This window comes from Hyla sarda, chromosome 3, assembly GCF_029499605.1.
Source record: "Hyla sarda isolate aHylSar1 chromosome 3, aHylSar1.hap1, whole genome shotgun sequence".
NCBI lineage: Eukaryota > Metazoa > Chordata > Amphibia > Anura > Hylidae > Hyla > Hyla sarda.
This window is the reverse complement of record NC_079191.1, coordinates 378929289-378956847: the sequence shown is the minus strand read 5'-3', so window position 1 is coordinate 378956847 and position 27559 is coordinate 378929289. Positions and strand designations below refer to the sequence as shown.

Here is a 27559-nt window from a genome sequence, read left to right as displayed (position 1 = left end):
TTATTGAGTGGAAAGACAGCTTATCCCCTATCCAAAGGATAGAGCCTAAGTGTCTGATCGAGGGTGGTCCGGTCACTGCGACCCCCTGTGATCTCCTGAATGGGACCTGTGCTCTCTGAGAGGTTCACATGCTGCAGATGGCACATGCTACATTCATTCTATTTGGGAGCGGCAAATAGACCCTAGTGCTGTACTCGGGCATCTTCGGCACTCCCATAGAAATGAATTGAGCGCGTGCCCTCTGCAGCATGTGCTCCTTTCAGAGAGCACGGGTCCTGTTTAGGAGATCACAGGAGGTGATCAGACACTTAGCTTCTATCCTTTTGATAAGGGATAAGTTGTCTTTTACAAGCAAACCCCTTGAAAGAGGTACTCCACTGGAAAAAAAAAATGTAAATCAACTGGGGCCAGAAAGTTAAAAAGATTTGTAAATTATTTGTATTAAACAATCTTAATCCTTCCAGTACTTATCAGTTGCTATATGCTCCACAGGAAGTTCTTTTATTTTTGAATTTCTTTTCTGTCTGACCACAGTGCTCTCTGCTGACACCTCTGTCCATTTGGGGAACTCTCCAGAGTAGGAGCAAATCCCCATAGCAAACCTATCCTGCTCTGGATGGTGGTATAAACAGAGAGCACTGTGGTCAGGCAGAAAGGAAATTCAAAAAGAAAAGAACTTCCTGTGGATCATAACAGCAGCTGATTTTTCAATTGAAGTAATTTACAAATCTGTTTAATTTTCTGGTACCAGTTGATTTAAAAAAAAAATCCTATCATAATGTAATAGTACTTCATGGTGCATTAAGGGGTTATAGGGTCTGTCTGACCAATACCTGATAAACTTCCCTCTTGATTTATAAAGGAAATGAGAAGACGACTTTGAGTTCCCTGAACGCTGAAAGACGTAAAACTACATTCCAGCTGCTTTTATCTTAGGCCACATAACATAAGGAAGTGTTTATTTGATTACAATTCATGAGATCACTAAGCTCAGGTTATACAAGTCATTTACTGGCGTATTACAACATTGTTGGTGCTTGTGTAGTCTATAAAACATATTGCCAACACGGTCTCCTCCTATCCATCTGAAACAAAAGACCGACAGCGCTCCATAGTGTGATACCGTTATTGCACACAGTTAGCTTGAGCAGAGATAGCGCTTACCGCAACCAGTTACATTCAACCAAGTGCAACAATGGGAAAGGCAATAAAAGAGAGGCGTCTGAAGCTGCTCCACGTCCAAATCGATGTAACAAAAGAATAGGACCTTCAACGTGTCGACGGGATTCAAAGCGCAGGACACACAAGTAAAGGGATCTGAGGTTTATTCACCCATTATGCAACGTGTTTCACAGATAGACTGCTTCATCAGGCATTGCCTGATGAAGCAGTCTATCTGTGAAATGCGTTGCATCATGGGTGAATAAACCTCAGATCCCTTTACTTGTGTGTCCTGCGCTTTGAATCCCGTCGACAAGTTGAAGGTCCTATTCTTTTGTGCCCCCTATCCATGGCCATGTGTTTCAGTGCTGTAATATAATTCTTAGGCAGGTGTCTTCTACTAGTTTTTTTTAACCAGAAAAAACATTAAAAGGGTTATCCAGGAAAAAACTTTTTTTATATATCCACTGGCTCCAGAAAGTTAAACAGATTTGTAAATTACTTCTATTAAAAAATCTTAATCCTTTCAGTACTTATGAGCTTCTGAAGTTAAGGTTGTTGTTTTCTGTCTAAGTCCTCTCTGATGACACCTGTCTTGGGAAACGCCCAGTTTAGAAGCAAATCCCCATTGCAAACCTCTTCTAAACTGGGCTTTCCCGAGACAGGTGTCATCAGAGAGCACTTAGACAGAAAAGAACAACCTTAACTTCAGAAGCTCATAAGTACTGAAAGGATTAAGATTTTTTAATAGAAGTAATTTACAAATCTGTTTAACTTTCTGGAGCCAGTTGATATATATAAAAAAAAGTTTTATCCTGGAATACCCCTTTAATACATTTCAGGTAGACTAATGAAATTACCAGGTAATATCTGCCAGTGCCTAAAGGTATAGGATTTTTAAAATATTTATTAAAATGAGGGGGGAGTTTACACCTTTTAGACAATAAGGCCCAGGAGGAATAAAAAATAAAATAAAGTATCCACAAAACAAGAATTTAATCCTGCAAATTGTTCCTTTCCAGACCTTTTTAGCCAACTATAGGTTCAAGAACACTTGTATAGCATGGATGCAGCCTAATACATACAGAATCATGTACAGTGGTCCCTCAAGTCACAATATTAATTGGTTCTGGGAAGACCATTATATGTTGAAACCATTGTATGTTGAGACCATAACTCTATGGAAACCTGGTAATTGATTCTAAAGGCACCAAAATGTCATCCAAAAAAATAGGAAAAAGTGAGGATTAAAGAAAAATAAGTAGATAACTAATACAGATAAAGCAAGTTCTATATAAAAGTAAGAAAAATCTGCTGGAATTACTCTATGTCTATGTAGGTCTATGTCAGTGTTACCCAAGCAGGGAGCCTCCAGCTGTTGCAAAACTACAACTCCCAGCATGCCCGGACAGCCAAAGGCTGTCCGGGCATGCTGGGAGTTGTAGTTTTGCAACAGCTGGGGACACCCTTCTTGGGAAACACTGGTCTATGTAGAGGACAGGAGCTTCTTCGGGGTCCTGTACAGTACATGCAATGTCCTAAAAAGTTACATGGAGCTGCCCTCACCTGGTGTCCAAGGGAGCAGCTAACCCTAGCACAGGTAAAGTGTACAGAACATGTAATACCTCCCTGTACTGTAGGGGGCGCTACCAGACACCAGTCAGTGCATACACTTCAGTAATACAGGGGTTTTACCAGTGAATTCCCATTCTGATTGGTCAGTTCTTCCAGCCATTGACACGTTTCACAGATCTGGACTGTCTGTACATTGTATGTTGAGTCTGGTTTCAACTTACGATGGTCCAGAAAAGACCATTGTATATTGAAACTATTGTATGTTGAGGCCATTGTAAGTTGAGGGATCACTGTATTGCTACCTGTGTACAGCTGTTCCAGGCTTATAAGCATTCATCAGTGGGACAAATGGACAGCATGGCTCTATGGATGTTGAAGTGTCCCTTTAACATGTCATAGATGTTTTGTGTGTAATATATGCAGTGTTTTTACAGTATATAGTGCCATTGTAAGGGAGTTGCGCTCAGAGATTCCACTGCACAAACTTAAACATTGGTGTGAATTGATCTTCCATTGACCCATTCACAGTGTGGAATTTTAGCAGCGGAAAATTCCGCTGTCGAATCTGTAAGCAGAGTCCCTTTGTTTAAAGGGAAAAGGACACCGGATTTGCCCTGCCACATCCACTGCTAAAACCAAGTGATACCTCGGTAATGTAAATGCGCTAACAGTTCCTTAGTGCACTAGGGGTGGTGGCCGGACCGTTCTCATCTCCTTCTGTAGCCGCGCCGGACCACCAAGACCGAGCCGCCTTTCAGCAGTGAAGCCATGTGACAGTCCCACTGAGACCCATTGATTATTAGCGAGCCGTTGATTATTTTGTATAGTTGTATCAGTTGGGACCCTCCTCCATTCTAGTAAAGCAGTTGATGAGACTTAGTCCATTCTCGTATACATTTACTTGGATAACACCATTATATTCCTGACATAAACACAACAATAGAGACATGTCACAAAACTTTTTATTGGTGTGGGTCTCAGTGCTGAGACCCCCATTGATGAGGAGAACAAACAGGGATAAGCGCGCTTATAAAGTGGTTTTCATTTACCCCTACATGAAACAATGCAGCGTTCAGCCCACTTACTTGAAAAAGTCTACAGTAAGTGGGCTAAAATATTTTGCTGGTACATAAAGGATGAATTAAAGGGGTACTCCGGCGCTAAACATCTTCTCCCCTATTAAAAGGATAGGGGATAAGATGTCAGATCACGGGGATCCCGCCGCTGGGGACCCCCCGATCTCTCTTGCAGCACCCCTGTTTTTCAGCTGCACATAGCTGCCACGCCCCCTCTCATAGACTTGCATTGAGGGGGTGGGGCGTTATGTCACGAGGGGGCAGGGCCATAATGTCAGGATACTCCATCCCCTGCACTGCCTGTCATCAGCCACAGAGCGATCGGTTTTGACTTCATCCTGGCGTGCTGCAAGTTTCTTGGGTTATAGAGACTGCCCGCCATTATAGAGATAACTCACTGATTTTAATTTTTTTTTCTAATGCAGATAAATGTTGAGGATTCAAGATTCCAGGCAATGTACACATCACATTTATATAACGTGGATCCTTCAGATCCCAGCTTCAAGAAAACCAAAGCGATGGACAAAGTATTGGAAGAAAAGGCACGAAGGAGAGAACGAGAGCAGAAGAATTACACAGAGACTGTAAAGAGACAGCAGGAAAAATTGGAGACTGGTGATAAAACAGGAACATCCGCCAGAAAAGTAGATCCAGCTCTGTCGGCACTGCTGAAATCTATAAAGAATAAAACACAGCAATTTCAGGCTTCAAAAAAACAGAAAACGAAATAGCTGTATTTGTCACCTTTCTGATGAGCAGACAACTTTGTATATATATCTACAGTGGAATAAATGATTTATAAGCTATCCAGGACTAAAAGAGTGGTAGTCAATGCTATGTATAACCTTCAATATCAGATTTATGTCACCCCTGTTGATCAACTAATAGACAGGGCCATGGATTGTCCACTTCGGCGTCTACCCTATACAGCCCCATACAACTGCTGTGTGCACAGGCACAGCCACCACCAGAACTGTCCAGTCCCAAGGATTGGAAAGTCATGAGTGACCTCTATAAAGTGCAACTGTCATCATTTTTTAACCCCCCCCCCCCTCCCCAGACTACTTCAATGTTGTTGCTGATAACCATAAAGTGAATGTAGCCGCACCTTTATCAACGCTTTTCCTTCTATTATAAGTTCTAAAATCATTTTATCTAGTGGTCAGGCACAGTTAGATAGGTTTGGCTTGGGGTTCGCAAAGCCTCGCCGCCACTGCCACGCCTATCCTCTCTTTCAGGGCTGGGACTGCTGTGTAGTTAGACCAGATCGGCAGATCAGTACACGTGTAGGCTGAGATGTCAGCACTGTTCAATGTTACCTATCCCAGTGGCTGGGAGAAAAATGTCAAACTGGTTTAACCCCTTAAGGACCCATTTTGGCCTTTAAAGGGGTACTGGAAAACATTTTTTTTTTAATCAACTGGCGCCAGAAAGTTAAACAGATTTGTAAACTACTTCTGTTAAAAAATCTTAATCCTTCCAGTACTTTTCAGCCGTTGTATACCACAGAGGAAGTTCTTTTATTTTTGAATTTCCTTTCTGCCTGACCACAGTGCTCTCTGCTGACACCTCTGTCCATTTAAAGAACTGTCCAGAGTAGGAGCAAATCCCCATAGCAAACCTATCCTGCTCTGGACAGTTCCTGAAATGGACAGAGGTGTTAGCAGAGAGCACTGTGGTCAGACAGAACGGAAATAAAAAAAAACTTCCTCTGTAGTATACAATGGCTGATAAGTACTGGAAGGGTTAAGATTTTTTTAATAGAAGTAATCTGTTTAACTTTCTCTCACCAGTTGATTTAAGAAAAAAAAATGTTTTACAGTGGCGTACCCTTTTAAAGGAAATTTTATTTTTGCATTTTCGTTTTTTTCCTCCTCTCATCAAAATCATAACTATTATATTTCCATCCACAGACTCATATGAGGGCTTATTTTTTGCAGGACCAATTGTACTTTGTAGTGACATCTTTTATTTTGTCATAAAATGTATGGCAAAAAAAATAATTATATTTGTGTGGGGAAATTGAAAAGAAAGCCGCAATTTTGCAAATTTTGGAAGGTTTTGTTTTCAGGCTATACACTTTATGGTAAAAATCACATGTTTTCTTTATTCTGTGTTTTAATACGATAAAAATTATACCCTTGGTTAGATACTTTACTATTGTACTGCTTTAAAAAAATGTATACAAAATAAGTATGTTTAACCCCTTAAGGACCAGGATTTTTTCCCATTTTTGCACTTTCATTTTTTCCTCTTTACCTTTAAAAAATCATAACTCTATCAATTTTGCACCTAAAAATCCATATGATGGCTTATTTTTTTGCACCACCAATTCTACTTTGTAATGACATCAGTCATTTTACCCAAAAATCTATGACAAAACGGGAAAAAAAAACTGTGACAAAATTGAAGAAAAAACACAATTTTGTAAGTTTTGGGGGCTTCCGTTTCTATGTAGTACATTTTTCGGTAAAAATTACACCTTCTCTTTATTCTGTAGGTCCATACGATTAAAATGATACCCTACTTATTTATATAGGTTTGATTTTGTTGTACTTCTGGAAAAAATCATAACTTAATGCAGGAAAATGTATACGTTTAAAGGGGGATAATATGTCAGATCGCTGGGGTGCCGCTGCTGGGGACCCCGGGGATCTCTGCTGCAGCACCCCGCTATCATTACTGCGCAGAGCGAGATCGCTCTGCACGTAATGACGCGCAATACAGGGGCCGGAGCATCGTTACGTCACGGCTCCGCCCCTCGTGACGTCACGACCCGCCCCCGTCAATACAAGTCTATGGGAGGGGGCGTGGTGGCCGTCACACCCCCTGCCATAGACTTGCATTAAGGGGACGGGCCGTGATGTCATGAGGGGCGGAGCCATGACGTCACGCTGCTCCGGCCCCTGTATCGGCCGTCATTACGCACAGAGCGAACTCGCTCTGCACTGTAATGATAGCGGGGTGCCGCAGCGGCGATCCCCGGGGTCCCCAGCAGCAGGACCGCGGCGATCTGACATCTTATCCCCTATCCTTTGGATAGGGGATAAGATGCCAGGAGCGGAGTACCCCTTTAAAATTGTCATCTTCTTACTCCTATAACTTTTTTATTTTTTCGCTTACGGGCGGTATGAGAGCTAATTTTTGCACCGTGATCTGAAGTTTAGCGGTACCGTTTTTGTATTGATCGGACTTTTTTGATCGCTTTTTATAAATTTTTTCATGATATAAAAAGTGACCTAAAATACATTATTTTGGAATTTTTTTGCGCATACGCCATTGACCGTGCGCTTTAATTAACAATATAATTTTGTAATTCGGACATTTCCGCACGTGGCAATACCACATATGTTTATTTTTATTTACACAGGTTTTTTTTTTAACCCCTTAACGACGCAGGACGTATATGATCCCGCATCATATCGCGTCGGTCCCGGTGCTCATCAACGGCCGGGACCCGCTGCTAATATCACACATCGCCGATCGCGGCGATTTGTGGTATTAACCCTTTAGAAGCGGCGATCAAAGCTGACCGCCGCTTCGAAAGTGAAAGTGACCCTGCTGCTCAGCCGGGCTGTTCGGGACCGCCGCGGTGAAATCGAACAGCTTGCAGGACACCGGGAGGGCCCTTACCTACTTCCTCGGTGTCCGATCGGCGAATGACTGCTCCGTGCCTGAGATCCAGGCAGGAGCAGTCAAGCGTCGATAACACTGATCACAGGCGTGTTAATACACGCCTGTGATCTGTGTAAAAGATCAGTGTGTGGATCAGGTCCCTATGGGACCTATAACACTGCAAAAAAAAAAGTGTTAATAAAGGTCATTTAACCCCTTCCGTAATAAAAGTTTGAATCATCCCCCTTTTCCCATAATAAAAATAATAAACATATGTGGTATCGCCGCGTGCGTAAATGTCCGAACTATAAAAATATATCATTAATTAAACCGCACGGTCAATGGCGTACGCACAAAAAAATTCCAAAGTCAAAAAAGCGCATTTTTGGTCACTTTTTATACCATTAAAAAATGAATAAAAAGTGATCAAAAAGTCAGATCAAAACAAAAATCATACCGATAAAAACCAGATCACGGCGCAAAAAATGAGTCCTCATACCACCCTGTACGTTGAAAAATAAAAAAGTTATAGGGGTCAGAAGATGACATTTTTAAACGTATACATTTTCCTGCATGTAGTTATGATTTTTTCCAGAAGTGCGACAAAATCAAACCTATATAAGTAGGGTATCATTTTAACCGTATGGACCTAGAGAATAATGATAAGGTGTAATTTTTACCGAAATATGCACTGCGTAGAAACGGAAGCCCCCAAAATTTACAAAATGGCGTTTTTTCGATTGATTTTGTCGCACAATGATTTTTTTTTTTCCGTTTCGCCGTGCCTTTTTGGGTAAAATGACTAATGTCACTGCAAAGTAGAATTGGCGACGCAAAAAATAAGCCATAATATGGATTTTTAGGTGGAAAATTGAAAGGGTTATGATTTTTAAAAGGTAAGGAGGAAAAAACGAAAGTGCAAAAACTGAAAAACCCTGAGTCCTTAAGGGGTTAAATGGGAAAAGGGGGTTGATTCAAACTTTTATTAGGGAAGGGGTTAAATGATCTTTATTCACTTTTTTTTCCACTTTTTTTTTGCAATGTTATTGCTCCCATAGGGGATATAACATTGCAGACACTGATCTTTTACATTGATCAATGGTTTCTCATAGGAAACCATTGATCAATGATTCTGGCACTTGACTGCTCATGCCTGGATCTCAGGCATTGAGCAGTCATTTGGCGATCGGACAACAGGAGGCAGGTAAGGGGACCCTCCTGCTGTCCTACAGCTGTTCGGGATGCCGCGATTTCACTGCGGCGATCCCAAACAGCTCCCTGAGTTAACCGGCATTGATTTACTTTCACTTTAGACACGGCGTTCAAAGTTCTAAAGGGTTAATAGCGCACGGCACCGCGATCAGTGCTGCGCGCTATTAGCCACGGGCCCGACCCGCTATGGCCCTGTGTTATAGAAAGGGAAAGGACTCAGGACGTACCACTACGTCCTTGGTCCTTAACCCCTTAAGGACCAGGCCATTTTACACCTTAAGGACCGGAGCGTTTTTTGCAATTCTGACCACTGTCACTTTAAACATTAATAACTCTGGAATGCTTTTAGTTATCATTCTGATTCCGAGACTGTTTTTTCGTGACATATTCTACTTTAACTTAGTGGTAAAATTTTATGGTAACTTGCATCCTTTCTTGGTGAAAAATCCCCAAATTTTATGAAAAAAATTTAAATTTTGCATTTTTCTAACTTTGAAGCTCTCTGCTTGTAAGGAAAATGGATATTCAAAATATATATTTTTTGGGTTCACATATACAATATGTCTACTTTATGTTTGCATCATAAAATTTATGAGTTTTTACTTCTGGAAGACACCAGAGGGCTTCAAAGTTCAGCAGCAATTTTCCAATTTTTCACAAAATTTTCAAACTCACTATTTTTCAGGGGCCAGTTCAGTTTTGAAGTGGATTTGAAGGGTCTTCATATTAGAAATACCCCATAAAAGACCCCATTATGAAAACTACACCCCCCAAAGTATTCAAAATGACATTCAGTAAGTGTATTAACCCTTTAGGTGTTTCACAGGAATAGCAGCAAAGTGAAGGAGAAAATTCAAAATCTACACTCGCATGTTCTTGTAGACGCAATTTTTGAATTTTTGCAAGCGGTAAAAAGGAGAAAATTTTTACTTGTATTTGAAACCCAATTTCTCTCGAGTAAGCACATACCTCATATGTCTGTTAATTGTTCGGCGGGCGCAGTAGAGGGCTCAGAAGGGAAGGAGCGACAAATGGTTTTTGGGGGGCATGCCGCATTTAGGAAGCCCCTATGGTGCCAGGACAGCAAAAAAAAACACATGGCATACCATTTTGGAAACTAGACCCCTCAGGGAACGTAACAAGGGGTAAAGTGAACCTTAATACCCTACAGGTGATTCACGACTTTTGCATATGTAAAAAAAATATATATATTTTTTACCTAAAATGCTTGGTTTCCCAAAAATTTTACATTTTTAAAAAGGGTAATAGCAGAAAATACCCCCCAAAATTTGAAGCCCAATTTCTCCCGATACAGAAAACACCTCGCATGGGGGTGAAAAGTGCTCTGCTGGCGCACTACAGGTCTCAGAAGAGAAGGAGTCACATTTAGCTTTTTGAAAGCAAATTTTGCTCTGGGGGTATGCCGCATTTAGGAAGCCCCTATGGTGCCAGAACAGCAAAAAAAAAAAACACATGGCATACCATTTTGGAAACTAGACCCCTCGGGGAACGTAACAAGGGGTAATGTGAACCTTAATGCCCTACAGGTGTTTCACGACTTTTGCATATGTAAAAAAAAATTATTTTTTTTTACCTAAAATGCTTGTTTTCCCAAAATGTTTACATTTTTAAAAAGGGTAATAGCGGAAAATACCCCCCAAAATTTGAAGCCCAATTTCTCCCGATTCAGAAAACACCCCATATGGGGGTGAAAAGTGCTCTGCTGGCGCACTACAGGTCTCAGAAGAGAAGGAGTCACATTTGGCTTTTTGAAAGCAAATTTTGCTCTGGGGGTATGCTGCATTTAGGAAGCCCCTATGGTGCCAGAACAGCAAAAAAAAAACACATGGCATACCATTTTGGAAACTAGACCCCACGGGGAACGTAACAAGGGGTAATGTGAACCTTAATGCCCTACAGGTGTTTCACGACTTTTGCATATGTAAAAAAATAATGTAAAATATATATTTTTTTTAACTAAAATGCTTGTTTTCCCCAAAATTTTACATTTTTAAAAAGGGTAATAGCAGAAAATACCCCCCAAAATTTGCTAGGCAGTTTCTCCCGAGTACGGCGATACCCCATATGTGACCCTAAACTGTTGCCTTGAAATACGACAGGGCTCCAAAGTGAGAGCACCATGCGCATTTGAGGCCTAAATTAGGGACTTGCATAGGGGTGGACATACGGGTATTCTACGCCAGTGATTCCCAAACAGGGGGCCTCCAGCTGTTGTAAAACTCCCAGCATGCCTAGACAGTCAACGGCTATCTGGCAATACTAGGCGTAGTTGTTTTGCAACAGCTGGAGGCTCCGTCTTGGAAACAGTGGCGTACCCGACGTTTTTCATTTTTATTGGGGAGGGGAGGGGGGTTGTATAGGGGTATGTGTATATGTAGTGTTTTTTACTTTTTATTTTGTGTTAGTGTAGTGTAGTGTTTTTAGGGTACAGTCACACGGGCGGGGGTTCACAGTAGTTTGAGCTGCGACAGAAAATTTGACGCAGCTCAAACTTGCAGCCGGATACTTACTGTAATCCTCCGCCCATGTGAGTGTACCCTGTACGTTCACATTGGGGGGGGGGGCATCCAGCTGTTGCAAAACTACAATTCCCAGCATGTACGGTCTATCAGTGCATGCTGGGAGTTGTAGTTTTGCAACCGCTGGAGGCTCCGTTTTGGAAACAGTGGAGTACCAGACGTTTTTCATTTTTATTGGGGAGGGGGGCTGTGTAGGGGTATGTATATACGTAGTGTTTTATACTTTTTATTTTATTGTGTGTTAGTGTAGTGTAGTGTTTTTAGGGCTACAGTCGCACGGGCGGGGGTTCACAGTAGTTTCTCGCTGGCAGTTTGAGCTGCGGCAGAAATTTTGCCGCACCTCAAACTTGCAGCCCGATACTTACTGTAATCCTCCGCCCATGTGAGTGTACCCTGTACATTCACATTGGGGGGGGGGGGGGGGGGGACATCCAGCTGTTGCAAAACTACAACTCCCAGCATGTACGGTCTATCAGTGCATGCTGGGAGTTGTAGTTTTGCAACAGCTGGAGGCACACTGGTTGTGAAACACCGAGTTTGGTAACAAATTCAGTGTTTTGCAACCAGTGTGCCTTCAGCTGTTGCAAAAGCTACAACCCCCAGCATATACGGACAGCGGAAGGGCATGCTGGGTCTTGTAGTTATGCAACAGCTGGAGGCATACTACTTTGGCTGGGGATGCTGGGGATTGTAGTTATGTAACAGCTGGAGACACACTGGTTTGCTACTTAACTCAGTGTGCCTTCAGCTGTTGCAAAACTACAACTCTCAGCAGTCACCGACAGCCAACGGGCATGCTGGGAGTTGTAGTTATGCAACCACCAGATGCACCACTACAACTCCCAGCATGCACTTTAGCTGATTGTGCAAGCTGGGAGTTGTAGTTATACAACAGCTGAAGGTACACTTTTCCATAGAAAGAATGTGCCTCCAGCTGTTGCAAAACTACAAGTCCCAGCATGCCCATAAGAGAATGCTGGGAGTTGTGGTGGTCTGCCTCCTGCTGTTGCATAACTACAGCTCCTAGCATGCCCTTTTTGCATGCTGGGAGCTGTTGCTAAGCAACAGCTGGAGGCTGTCACTCACCTCCAACGATCCTCGCCGCACAGGTCAGTCCCTCGTCGTCGCCGCCGCCGCCGCTCCTGGGGCCCTGATCCCAACAGGGACGCCGGGGATCGGGGTCCCCAGCACCCGGGGTGCATGTCCCGCTCACGTCCTCCGGAAGAGGGGCGGAGCGGGTTGCGGGAGTGACACCCTCAGCAGGCGCCCTGATTGGTCGGCCGGTAATCCGGCCGACGAATCAGGGCGATCGTGAGGTGGCACCAGTGCCACCTCACCCCTGCTGGCTCTGGCTGTTCAGCCAATAATTCCGGGTCACTGGAGACCCGAGTGACCCGGAATCCGCCACTGAATTGTCCAGCGATCTGCGGCCATCGCCGACATGGGGGGTCATAATGACCCCCCTGGGCGATATGCCCCGATGCCTGCTGAACGATTTCAGCAGGCATCGGGCACCGACGCCGCTCCAGATGGTTGCGGGGGGCCGGTAAAACACATGACGTTCTCATACGTCATGTGTCCTTAAGGACTCGGAAATGGAGACGTATGAGAACGTCATGTGTCCTTAAGGGGTTAAAATTACCCTATTTTGACCACCTACAACTTTCTAATTTTTTCGTATACGGGGATATGAGGGCTAATTTTTTGTGCCATGATCTGTAGTTTGCATATATATTTTTATTCTTTTTTTTAATTAACTTTGTTTGGAATGTGATGTGACAAAAAAGAAGCAATTTGGATTTTTTTTTTTCATTTACGCCATTTACATACATTATGATTATATTTTGATAATTCAGACATTTATGCACTTTTTTGGAGTGAAATTGGGAAAAATAAGGGGGCCATTTAATTCTATATTGGGGAGCGGCTTTTAAAAAAAAATTACTTTTACTATTTTTTTTTTTACACTTATTTCTATTTTTGGCAATCTTTAGATTGCAGATACATGGCACATCCATTCAAAGTGATGCACTGCAGCAAAGGCCGTGATTAATATTGATCATGGCAACTGAGGGGTTAATGGGGGACATCAGCAAGATCACTGATGTCAGCCATTACCGGTAGCAGCCGGGACCTGCCGGGCATGATGTGAACACTGTTCCGGTGCTAGTGTCATGTATAGGACATACATGTATGCCCTGGTGAATTAAATGGGTACTCCGCCCCTAGACATCTTATCCCCTATCTAAAGGATAGGGGATAAGATGCCTGATCGTGGGGGCCCCACTGCTGGGAACCCCCGCGATCTCTCTTGCAGCACCCTGTGTCATCTGCTACATGGATTGGCTGTCAGGCCAACTCACATAGACTTGCATTGAGGGGGCGGGGCCGTGAAGTCATGATCCTCCGGCCCCTGTATCACCCGTCATCAGGCATGGAGAGAAGTTTGCTCCATGCACCAGATTAAAGGGGGTGCTGAAGGAGAGATTGCGGGTGTCCCCAGCGGTGGGACCCCTGCACTCAGACATCTTATCCCCTATCCTTTGGATAGGGGATAAGATGTCTAGGGGCAGAGTAACCCTTTAAGTACCAGGGCACCAGGATGTACATTTGCCTCCTATGTTTTTAAGGGGTTAACAGTAAGAGGTGCACTCCCTGTGATATTTCCACAACTTTTCCTTCATGGTGTTTCTCACTGTTGGGGACTGTATTTACCATAAAAATAATAAGCAGAATACATCTACATGTTGAGTTCACGTCCTGCAGGCATATTTGTTTTACCTTTTACTTGACTATTTATATGGGCAGTGAATTAGAGAGTATCTATGAAGGATTATGAGAATTATCAGCACCTGCACACTATTGAGGTTGTTCGCATGAAGTATGAATCATGTACAGATTGAAATAATAGAAGAATGAGATCAGACAAAATGTATTTCTTAGATGTGAAGATCTCTTCCTGGGCCAAGCACAGGAAGTAACAAAATATGTGACTCCATCTGAAAGATTCAAGCGAACAAACACAACAGATCAGGATGTCTATTAGATGAGAATCTCATGAATCATCATTATATCATAAATTATATTCATCTGGAGTCTAATAGTAGCATTAATATAGAATTCTTACCCGTTTGCAGTGCTCAGGCGGTCTGTTACCCATTACGCTTGCATCAGAAACATTTGCATGTTCGCATAGAACGGTATACAACATGAAAGATTACAGCTGCCATTGTGTTAACTTACCTGTAAAATATGACAAGAGTGTCTGCAAGCCTTTATTATCCGGCCCTTTCCTAGATACAAATGTTTGCAGATGTCAAATAGTTTCCACCTGCATTAGGAGGATTGAATATTAAAGAACCTCACAGACAGCACTAGATATTAAAGTTTTCCAAGTGGAGTCCTATCCCAGTTGTAGGAAATACTTAGAAAATTCTTATGAAATGCATTTCACTTAGGCTTCTCTTTTCATTTGTAATTAAGGGAATATGCAGTGTTTAAAAAGCTACAAAAATGTTGCAAACCTAAAAACAGTGCATGTAGGATTTACAATATCTTTCTATAGACTTAAAGGGAATGTGTTAATGACTTAAAGGGAATATGTTAAACATATTACTGGCCACTGTCATTAGGAAAAACTTTTGACACGTCCTAGCAACGTGAAAAGTTTTGATCCACAGGTGTGTAAGTGTTCAGACCTCCACCGATCAGGATGACTAGCCGAGAGCGATTTGCACTTAGCGCGCTCTTTCCCGGATCAGGTTCACATGATTGAGACAAACTTTCAATGTAAGACTATGAGCATGTCTCGATCACATGACAAAGAGCAGGAAGAGGATTGTGCTGCTGCGCGGACTTCTGACTCGTTCTGATCGGCAGTGGTCTGAACACTCAGACCCCTGCCGATCATAAGTTTTGACATGTCGCTAGGGCTTGATAGTTTTTCCTAACCACGGGTACTTTTTAAGAATTGATCAATCATGGCTTCATCAGACCAGAGAATCTTTTTTTCCCAGTCTGCGAGTTCTTTAGGTGCTTTTTTATAAATTCCATTCAGGCATTCATATGTCTTTTACTGAGGAGGCTTCTTCTGGCCACTCTGCCATAAAGCCCATATTGTGAAGTGCTGCACTGTGTGGTTGATCTTCTGGAAGTTTCTCTCATCTGCCCACAGGATCTTTGGAGCTCAGCCAGAGTGACCATTGGGTTCTTGGTCACCTCTCTTACTAAGGCTACTCTCTTCTGATTACTTAGTTTGGTGGTGCGGCCAGCTCAAGGAAAAGTCCTGGTTCCAAGGTTATTCCATTTAGCAATTATGAGGCCACTGAGCTTTCAGTGCAGCAGAAATTTGTACCCATCTCCAGATCTGTGCCTTCACACCATCCTGTCTCTGAGCTCCACAGATAGTTTTTCCTCCTCCTGGCTTGGTTTTTGCTCTGATATGCATTGTCAGCTGTGAGACCTTATATATACAGGGCTGTTTCTTTCCAAATCCTGCCCAAACAACTGAATTTACCAGAAGTGACTCCAATCAAGGGGGAGAGACATCTCAAAGATGATCAAGAGAAATGGAAGGCCCCGGAGTTAAATTTTAACTGACATAGAAAAGGTTCTGAATACTTTGAAATAAATACATTTCTAAAATTCTATTTTCACGTTCTTATTATGGGGTGTTGAATGCAGAATAAAGAGAAAAACATAGATTTGTTATTTTAGCACAAAGCCACAACATAACAAAATGTGAAAAAATGTAAAGGGTCTGAAAACATGCCGAATAAATAGTATATCCGTATCTGGCCTAATGAATATAAAATCACGTTACACATCCATCATCTTGGCAACCAATTTGTTACATAGCAAAAAAAGAAAGAAAAAAAGGCAGCACTACTACCTAATACATTGGTAAACACTGCTGTGGCAAATGCAAATCCATTTTTTGACCAAGAGTGCTGCAGCAATCTTCTTTTTGTATACTCTGTATTTGCCACAGCAGCGTGCACCTGTGTGTTAGGTAGTTATGCTGACTAATTTTAATTTTTTTTTTTGCTGTACAAGTTAGGAAGAATGGCACCCTCTTTAGCCGCGCAGCCCTCCCTGTTCACAGGAGGTTACTTAAATTAATAGTGGATCCAGCATGTCACCCAGTCAGAGGCCATATGCCTAGCAGAGGTGAGTGAAATCAGTGTGTTAGGGTAGGTTCAGAATACGGAATTTATGCCTGCAATTTCAAAGTGGAATTGCAAGCATAAATTGGGTAGTCTCAACCTTTAAATTCTGCTTACTAATGTGTACATGCTATTGAATGGGTTTTCTGTTCTCCAATTTTTGAATCGGAATTTGTGAACGGAGAATTCACTTTCAAATCTCTGCCTGAAGAATGGTGGTGCTCATTCTTCAGGCTGATCTACTCGCGGAACACATTGCAGTCTATTGGGCACTGCAATGTCTGCGCAGTCCCAGCGCCAACTGATTCAGTCGGCGCTGTCCGCACTCAGAATCTCTAGATGGAAATTTTCCATCTGGAGATTCTGTAGTCTGAACCTAGCCTTAGGGTCCCACCCAAGATGAAGCCACCTTTTGATCAGAAAGTGCGCCAAGAGCCTCCATTTTTTTGACCAAGAGTGCTGCTGCAACTTTTTTTTTTTTTAACAATTTGTTACATAGTCCATAAGGTTGAAAAAATTGAGCCCAACCCCATAACCCAACTATGTCTAACTGCTAGTACCCCAACTCCCCCAAACCCATACCCCCTACACCTGCATGATCTCCAGAAGGCAATTTGAATCTCTGTATGCACAGATGCAGGGTGACCAGCATCTCCGGCAGTGCTTTGAGTGGGGCGTGTTGACCCTACGCTCCATTCCCAGGGATAATTGTGTGCCGTTCTAGACATCACAGGTGTTCCCAGTGGTCAGAAGCTCTCCCCTCCTCACAGCAATCAGGAAGAATGGACACATAGACTTAAACAAATAAAAAACAGAGCCCTTACATGAGTTATCACTCATAGATATATACAAGATTAGATTTAATCAGAGGTGAGGTGTCGTTGAATAGATTTAGATTAGACTGATAATTAACTGAGCTCCTCACTTCATACAATACGTACCTAACAGCGGATGCACCACAGGCAGCATACAAAAGAAACAGAGTGGAATCACAACACCCTGTGATTTAATCTAAAATGCTATAGCTTTAAAAACCTTAGGGAACACGGTAAGTAGTCATTGGGAAGGTCCCCTTTGGCAGCTCCATGCCTTGCCAGTCTTAAGTGAACGATATCTCCTTGAAGGGTGTGTATAGGGAAAGAGATGTCACTCAAGGCTGGTTGGGCGGAGAGCAGCTTAACTACTTATCCCATTTCCCTTTTTAAAACGAAGATTACTCTGAAATACATGATTTGATCCCTATCCCTGTAGCAGAAGAGCTTGGGACCCCACAGCCAAAACTTTGCCCGAAAAGCACAGATACAAAGCCAGATGGACCCAATTAAGCATGCTAATTGAGAAAAGAAGAAAAGGATTCAGCATTGTGGTCAATCAAACTTCTTTATTGCAACATGATAAATAAGGCGACGTTTGGACACGAGTGTATGGTTTTTTTTTCAAGCCTGACATTACAGTGCACAAACAGGATATTTAACAAAGCTCTCCACCAATCAGCTTACAAGAAGTACATAAGGTATTGACACAAAATTAAATGCTAGAGCTGTCAATTATACGCACGAAACAGGGCCAGGAAAGGTCTCAATGAAGAGAGATCCATGCAACAGTTAAGAGTTCTTTGACACTTGAGGCTTCTGTGGTAGAGTTTATATTAAAGCAGGCTACGTGTCAGAGACCTATGAAATGATTCTCACTCACCTCCCGACCTCATTATGGGACTGTCATCTGTATTGGTAGCTCAAAACTGCTGACAGATTCCCTTTATCCTTACAAGTGAGGGTGACGGCCAGTTCTGATGATCCATATGTACATTAAGAAATATTGTTAAAGCAATTCCCTCATTTTCCTGGTTGCCTTCTACAGGTGGTCTGGATGGTTGGGTTAAAGCAGAGGTTAGTGGTGAGTGGTTTCTCTCCATTCTTGCTGGTGGAGGAGTTATGAATTGCCACCTCTCTTTCAGCTCTTCTTTGAGAAGATCTTAGACTTTCTCAAAGAATTGAAGCTATTCATTTTCAGTATAATATTGCTATAGAACATGGCCTATTCTAGATAATAGGCCCATACTTCACAGGATTTTTTCATAACTGAGCCATGCAGATTTTTTTTATCTATCTATCTGCCTACTCTTGTGTCCTTGATCTAGTGACCTACCATCAGTTCTCACCGGATTATGTAGTTTCACCCATGGAAAGCAGTGTTATTACTTGCTGATCCCTACCTCTGATAATGGAAGCACAAATTGTCTATTCCTAATAGTATCACTTACCTACATTTTCAGTTGCCTCATCCAGGCATCGCTGTTAGCATTTAGTTATTGTAGCTCTCGTGAAGCCATTGCTTGTCAATGTAAATGCATGCCCTGATGGTATTAGCCTTAATAAAAAAAATCTAATGAAAAAAAAAAAATGTGGAAGAAAACAGTAATTTAGAAGTAAAGTAAATTAGTTCACCCTTCCTAGCCAAAGTCAAGTCTTTGCCTATGTACTGTATAAACTCAAATGATGGCACTGATATGGCTGTGCACAGGTGGGTTCTAGTCTTCCTATACATTATGTCATAAAGCAGAATCTGTTGCAAATCACTGCACTGTGACATCACCACAGCCTGGTTGCCAGACCAGAGTATAACATAATGTGGAGTAAAACGATCTGATCAGTAATATCAGCCAGAATTGTAGTTTATAGCTAGGCTTTTCAATCTTTTTCTACTTCATCCAACAGACCAAACTTATACCTGGGCCTCACCATCTGTGGTGGGAGTCCATGGAAAATGAAGAATATTACTCAGTGTAGAATATATTAAATCAAGGTCTATGGCAAATATACTTCACTTATTATTTGGAATGATAGGAAGGTTTACTCAGAATTTAATTTTTCTGTTATAATCTGCCAGTGCACTTCTTTCCATAGCAAAGTCATCCTGAAATAGAAAATAAAGTTAGAGAAAACATTTAATCAGTCTAGACAAAAAGATGGTAAATTATATTTAATATCAGAAGATTTTTGATGTTTTTTATGTGCTCTGTGGAAAGCATTGTCCTCTGCATAAGGCACAGCTGGGGTTCTTATGGAGCAATTGGGCAATGCAGGAATGATGGAACATGTGTCCACATGGTAGCACCATGACCTCCTCACTGATGTTGTATTCAGTTATACAGATGACGTTGTCTCCCCAGATGTTACATGTTTGGGCAGGGTCCTCTGTGGTGTTCCCTGCAGGTTGAAGGCATGGCCTGTGGTGTTCCCTGCAGGTTGAATTAAGATGTTATATAGGTATTGTGACAGTGGCTCCCCTCTTGTCCCTTGGCTCTGTGGATAAGAACCAGTCTGATGCTCATTTTCCTGGTTACCCTCTATAGGTGAGTAGATAGTTGGGTTTGAGCAGATGTTATTGGGGAGTGGTTTCTCTTCCTTCTTGCCGGTGGAGAAGCTAAGACTTGTCACCTCTCTCTTTCAGCTCTTCTTTGAGCAGATCTTAGACTTTCTCAAAGAACTGAAGTTATTTATTTTCTGTATATTGATCTAGAACATGGCCTATTCTAGATGATGGCTCTATACATGATATGATTGCTTCATAACTGAGCCATCCTGATTTTCTTTTAGTGACATACATCAGTTCTCACCGGATTATGTAGTTTCAACCAGGGATACCCTTGGAGTTAAGACTTGCTGATCCCCAGCTCTGATAATAGAAGCAAAATTTGTCTATTCCTAATAGTATCACTTACCTGCATTTTCTGGTCACATCCTCTAGGTATCACTGTCTGCATTTAGTTACTGTAGCTATCAAAAATTCATGGTGGATTCTCAAGGTGGATGTGTTTCCTCACTTGACACTGATAAAATTGCCTTAATAAAATAAAATCTAATTAAAAAAAAACACTGGAAGAAAACACTAATTTGGAAACAAATTAGTTCACCCTTCCTAGCCAAATTCCCAGGTGTCATCTAGCTTCCTATACATTATAGTCTCCCAGAAGAAGGCTGTAGGGGTGGGCACTCAGTAGTTTGTTCAGAGTTGCTGTTACATGTGGGTATTTTCTGATGTAATTTTTGCCTGCTCTTTGACTGGGAGCTTTTCAATTCCAGCTTCTACATGATATTATCCTATGCATACTATTGCTGGGAGGCATATGCACTTTATACTTGTGTATTTTAGCACATTCATTCGTTCAGTCACGATTGTCCCGTGTTCCAGTTGCCATGGTCTGCTTTTGTATGTGATTGTTGTCATTTTTTGACATGATTATTGTTGCATATTTTATACCATATCAATAAAGTACATATTTTATTTCAATTTTCTTTCTTTGTAGGTTTATATACCTTCTATACATTACCAACCTGTTGAAAATCATTTCTCTATGGCATCACCACAGCCTGGATGCCACGTTGCTTCCTCTCAGCTGCAAAATATCTTGAATACCATGAATGGATAGAAAACTTTTCCAGACTAAACTGAAACACAACGTGGAGAAACTTTGATCAGTAATATCAGGCAGAAAAGTAGTCTAGAGCCAGCTTCTCAATCTTTTTCTGCTTTAGTTTCATCCAACAGACCAATGTTATACCTGAGCCTTACCATCTGTGGTGGAAATCCATGTAAGGCCCCTTTCACACTGACGTTATGCACTTTTTTTCTGTGCCTAAAAGGATGTTATTTTTGACGGGGCACAACTGAAAACAACGGGTCCCGCCAGATCCCATTTACTATTATGGGGGTCCGTCAGGCACTGTTATTTTTTGACGGGAGTAACGGGAGGAAAAAACCTTGCATGATGTATTTTTCCTCCCGCTATTCTCCCCGGGTTACTGCCATGTAACAATGGCAGTGTGAAAGAAGCCTTAAAATGTAGAATTTTACCCAGTTTAGAATATATTTAATCAAGGTCTAAGGTAAAGTCGCTCCACTTGTTATTTTTTATGCAGCGGGATGATAGGAAGGTGTACACAGATTTTTTATTTTTCTGTTATAATTTGCCAGTGCACTCCTTTCCGTAGAAAAGTCCCCCTGTGATATAAAAGAGAGAGAATACATCTAATCAGTCTAGACAAAAAGATGATATATTTTATTTAATGTCAGAAGGTTTTTGATTTTTTTTTTTATGTGCTCTGTGGAAAGCATTGTCCTCTCGATAAGGCACAGCTGGGTTGTTATGCAGGCATGATGGAAGATGTGTCGACATGGGTAGCACCATGACCTTCTCAATGATGTTGTTTTCGGTTACACACATAGTGCATGACTATGTCTCCTCAGATGTTACAACATGTTTAGGCAGGGCCTTTATTTCGTGCATCCTCCTGCTTGGTTGGCACATGCCATGGCACTGCTATTGGGGAGACATGGCCTGTGGTCTTCTCCTTATGCCCATTACCTGCAGATGAATCAAGATGTTATATAGGCCTTGTCCTTTGGCTCTGTGGGCTGAGTCCAATCTGCCGCTCATTCTTCTGCTTGCCTTCTGCAGGTGGTCTGGAGGGTTCAGCTTGAGCAGATGTTATTGGTTAGCTGCTTCTCTCCCTTTTTGCTGATGGAGGAGCTCTGGCTTCTCATCTATCTCTTTCAGCTCTTATTTGAGTAGAATGGAACCAAAAATTGTCTATTCCTCAAAGTATCACTTGCCTGCATTTTCTAGTCGATCCCAGCATCATTGTTGACATTTAGCTGCTGTAGCTCTTGAGAAGCCATGGCTTCTCAAGGAAAATGTGGGTCCTCACTTGGCACTGATGAGATTGGCCTTAAGTCAAAATCAAATAAAATGTAAAAAAATAGACTAAAAACTAAAAAATCTAATAAATGTGGTTATGGTGTAGTCTATCAGCTTCACCATCACAGGAGCAAAGCACTAAGACCTGATAGGTAAAAAAAAAATGGGACCACTACATTCTAGAATTCAGTACATAAGATCCTTTGCAACCACTTACCACTTGCAAACTGTCTCTAGAAGTGAAGTCAATACAACAACTGTTTGTTGTGAACTTTATAAGCTGAGCATTAGTGGTTGAAATGGATTGCTAGGGGAACATCTACTATTACCCAAATGCAACAGCCCGTGCCTGTTCTTCCTTTTCATGTAAGAAAATAAATAATGCCTATTGTGAATATTAAAAAACATTACAATCTTTAAAAAGTACCTGTCACCAAATAAACTTTTCTAAACTAACTCAGGCTATGTTCCCTAACTACTCCTAACACTCCTCACACCCTTTTAAAAAGCTCTGTATCATACCTTTCTTCTTGCTCACATACCTTTCTTCTTGCTGCAATATCCCAGCAGGAGAAAGTGGGTGTTTTCCAGAGGGCATGACATCACTGAAGCCTGCCGGGGGACCACTTCCGCCCTCACATTGTTGCAGTGCGGTGATAAATAGAAGACCTCAGGCTCTGTGCAGCTTTCAGTGCTCTTAATCAAGCTCAGTGCAGAGAAACACTTGCTGAGTTTGGTCTCCTGCCAGGCCAGGAGGAGACCAAACTCACTGCATTAATTGTGGCAGGGAACAGAACAGAGCCACCAAATGCCCGTTTTAGGAAAGCCTTACCTGCTTTTTGCAGTGATTTTCCAAAATCGAATAAAAAATTATACTTTTTTACCATATTTTTCCACAACTGCCACATATCTCCATTTTTGTCATGATTTGGGAAAAATTACAGCAAAAAAGGAAAAAAGCTGCAAGAAACCCTATGGCCCTAATTTACTAAGAGTGGAGTGGAGTTTTCTTTGTGGATTTTGTTTCCCCACAGGTATTTTTCCAAGGAATTTACTAATGTTTCCCTAAGTTTTGAACTTTTATCTACATTTTGCTTTTTTTACACATGCTCTGAGCTGTGGGGTTTTCCGGGGCTTAAATCCACCACATTTTCTAAATATTTTGTTATTGTTTTCAGCGACCACGCCCTTTTCCCTGCAGCCACATCCCTTTTTTGGGTTTTCTAAGTAAAATGGAGAGTTGGTTGTTTTTTTTTAAATTCTGACACAAATTCTGGTGCAGACACAATTTGTAGCACAATGCGACACAACCCGACAAACCTGGGTTCACAATAATAAATCAGGGCCAATATGTGAACATAGCCTCAGGGGAGGTTCTAACTACCATAAATCCTGATCCCCTAGACCATTGATTCCCAACCGGGGTTCTGTCAGGCCCTGCCCTACCGAGACGCTCTGGTAATTTTAATTATTTTTTAAAAATCTCCCGTCCCGGCCTGCATGCTTGGGAATCACGGCGGTGCAGGGGGGGGGGGGGGGGAAGCCTGCATGCGCATTGCATGTATGTTTGCACTGCGCACACAGTGTCCCCCTCCCCCTGCGGCGCCGTGAGTGAGTCACAAGCGCGCAGGCCGGGAAGGGGATATATGCAATGGGGATGGTGTGCCGGGCCATCCTCCCGGCCCCAGAACCACCCTCCCAGCCACAGGACCATCCTCCCGGCCACAGGACTATCCTCCCAGGCACAGGACTATCCTCCCTGCCACAGGACCATCCTCCTGAGCCCCCTGCTGAAGGACATTGAAAAACAGTTCATCTTAATTAAGGTACTGCACCCTCTTCCCTCTGTCACCCCTATCCACCCCCCTTTGTCACCCCTCTGTTACCCACTGTAACCCTTGTCCACTTTCCTGTCATCCATGTACATCTTGTCCGCCCCTGTCACCCATGTTCACCACCCATCTGACCACTCCCCAGTCTAGCCCCCATCACCAATGTCCAACCCCCACTATTCACCCATCTGTCCCCTTGTCACCCCTGTCCACCTCTCTGTTACCTCCTTGTCACTCCAGTCCACTCCTCTGTTACCACCTTGTCATTCCTGTCCACCCCTCTTTCACCCTCTATGCCCCCGTCACCCATGCACACTCTTCCACACCCATCTGTCACCCATGTACCCCCCTCAACACACCTTTGTCACCCATGTACACTTTTCTATACTCCCAACACCCTGTTACTCATGTACACCCCTCTGTCACCCCCTATGCCCCCTGTCACCCATGTATACTCTTCTACACCCATGTACACCCCTCTGTCACCCATTACGCCCTCTGTCACCCATGTACACTCTTCTACGCCCATTTGTCACCCATGTACACCCCTACACACACTTCTGTCACCCATACTCCTCTACACCCCCAACAACCTTGTTACCCATGTACACTCCTCTGTCAACTCCTACACCCCCCTATTACCCATGTACACTCTTCTACACCCATGTACACCCCTCTCTCAGCCCTTACACCCCCCCTGTCACCCATGTACACCCCTCAACACCCCTCTGTCACCCATGTACACTCCTCTACACACCTGTCACCCATATACACTACACCCCTCTGTTACCCATTTACATCTATACGCTCCTGTATTCCTCCTTACTTGTAAAAGGGGAATCTGGAGGCTGATGCAGGAAAAGTGCAGGGCCTAATAGGTTTACTTTGCAGGTTTTCAATATAAACAAGTCTCTGTGTAGATAGCAATAAAGCTGAGGTGTGGATTTCCACCAACTCCACTATAGTCAACTTGTACGTAAATACCTTGAGCTGTAATTAATTCATGGAAGGATATTCAGACACTCACGGTTAGAGGATTCATTCTTAATTTCTTTATTCCAATATTTCTGAATGTTCTCTGATATTTACAACTTAAAAGATGGTAAGTTGGCATAACATCCATGCTAGCAGAGGTCTAATCACACTAGTTGGGAGACATCAGGGTCTGACGTGACATTTCGGGGGAACTCCCCCTTTCTCATGCGTACCAGAGCCTGAATTTCCAGGGTATTAGAAGGGAGATCACACATGTGAGTAATCAGGAATTTCTTCTTAAGGTGATATAACCCATTTCAAATTACAATAGTATTTCAATTTATGTGTGCTCTCTCATTCATATGATGGATAACATTTAAATGTTCACAAAAAAGCTTTCAAACTACAGACTTCATTCAAGCCTGATGGGGAGATCGTTTCAAAGTAAGCAATCCAATATGCTTCTCGCTGCAAGAGACGCTTGCAGTTCAGATTATCATTCGCATCAGTGTGAACTTGTTCGAATATTTGCCAACGTAATTCGTTGACACTGTTGTCTTTCTAAGAAGTGCCTTGCTACTGTAGTTTCACTATATTTAGTAGATTCACTTACAGATTTAATATTTATAGCTTTTCTAATATTATTTTTATGTTCCGTTAATCTCACTTGCATTTTTCTGCTGGTCTCACCTACATAGCATTAACCGCAAGCGTCTCTTGCAGCGAGAAGCATATTGGAATATTTACATTGATACGATAGAGAACATTTGGAAATATTGGAATAAAGAAATTAAGAATGAATTATCTAACCATGAGTGTCTGAATATCCTTCCATGAATTAATTACAGCTCAAGCTATTTACGTACAACACCTGAGCTTTATTGCTGTCTACACAGGGACTTGTATATATTGAAAGTTTGCATTGATTCACCGGTGTAGACGTTTGAAACTACACGAAAGGAAAATGTATTTTTCTGATCTCAGCCAACTGAGAATAAAGCAGAGGTCTTTTAATTTACTGAAAGGGATTGCAACAAAATCTTCACGCAGGCCACTAATGCGGGTCTATCATTCGCAACACTAAAAGATCAATGCAAACAAGATTATTGCAAAAAACTTGAACAGTTGTCTAAAAAAAGAAATTTTTCTATCATTCCATGCATATACTTTGACGGAGTATCTCAAAATCCAGAGAATTCCCCGAGGAGTTAGATGTAAACTTGCACCAACACTACTAGCAGATGATGCTACATACCAACAAAAATTGTATGCAATGAATAATAGACACTCACTAGATTTAATGTTACTAACCGTTCAACATCTACAAATAGCCATCGATCCTATTAAAAAGGAAATATTGGAGATTAATGAAAAACTAAGGTCAACCAAATCGGAAGTTGAAATTAAACAAATACAAAGTGAATTAACTGCTGAACTTGAAAAATTGAAAACTACGACTCTAAAAAATAAATTACAAAAATCTGTAAGTAGGAACAAAAGAAGAATGTCCAGCGCAGAGTAAGTCCAACGGTGCAAATTTATTGATTAAAAAACCTTAGTACATGGATACGGCAAGCACAGGTGACGCGTTTTGGCTCAAAAGGTGAGCCTTAGTCATACAAGGTGCATACATAGACGCCAGTCTTTTATGGAGCAAGACACACCAGGTACCACCCCAGGAAATAGAGGGGCGGGATCAGGTGTGACCTGTCCTCCCCGTATGTACAGGTGAAAAAGAGTCCGTAGATGAGGCTATATTCAAACCTGACAACATACAGGGATAACACAAGAAAGTGCAAAATATAAAACACATTAAGAAATACAACGTAGACATGTAGAAATAAGTCCGGCACTGAGTGCAAATAGAGGTATGATCTCTATGCCTATGGATCACGGCTGCTGTTGGATGAGAACTAGGCGGTGCTCAGACGAAGAAGACAATAGATACAACTTCAAAGTGGTAGAAAAAGGCAGTGGGCACTCACCATGTTCTTCAGTCTTCAGGTCTTTATTAACATATACTGACGTATACATATAACAGGACGGGAGACAGTGCATGGAATGAGGGTGGGGGGGGGGGTAGCAGACCGGAGTGAACCGCAGCCTCCGGTTGGCTTCGTTTTCGGCCGTATGCGGTTTCCCGACCGTAGGCAAAAACGCGGTCGACCACGTTTTTGCCTGCGGTCGGGAAACCGCAGACGGCCGAAAACGAAGCCGACCGGAGGCTGCAGTTCACTCTGGTCAGCTCATAGACATGCATTAAATACGGTTCCCGAATACGGCTGAGTGCGGGCGCCGCGATTAAGCCCCGCCCCCCTCCTCCCAGCCGTATACGGGAACCGTAGTTAACAAAACGTGGTGTGACCCCAGCCTAAGTCTGAACAGATGACTAAAATGAAACAGAAAAAACTGGTATGAAAGAAAAATCAGGAGAGATCAAGAGTTAGGACACTACAGAAGAAGAAACAGGCTCAACAAAAAAGAAAAAAGACAAAGACAAAGAAAGAGGAAAATAAAATGCTATAAAGAAGTATATCTAATTGTGAACATTTCTGACCATGTCTTAACGGAAACTGAAAGGAGAGTACTTAATGAAGGTTTGGGGTTTGTTCCCTTTCAGGATAAAAACATGTTTGAATTTAAAGTAGATATGTTCAAATTTTGTCGGAACATTAAAATGAAAATGTATCTTCCAGATAGAGATTCA

The 27559-nt window shown here is 42.2% G+C and overlaps 1 protein-coding gene across 3 annotated transcripts in view; it reads left to right on the top strand.

Moving 5' to 3' along the window:
- Positions 1-5230, top strand: part of ESF1 (ESF1 nucleolar pre-rRNA processing protein homolog) — an 80138-nt gene extending 74908 nt beyond the window's left edge. For 2 of the 3 annotated variants that reach the window (XM_056567884.1, XM_056567883.1), the window contains exon 14: positions 4238-5230. In XM_056567884.1, the coding sequence (XP_056423859.1) occupies positions 4238-4543 (306 nt within the window). In that variant the 3' untranslated portion in view covers positions 4544-5230. The remainder of the gene's footprint in view (positions 1-4237) is intronic. The other variant, XM_056567882.1, reaches the window with a different exon arrangement.
- The last annotated feature ends 22329 nt before the right edge of the window (positions 5231-27559 follow it).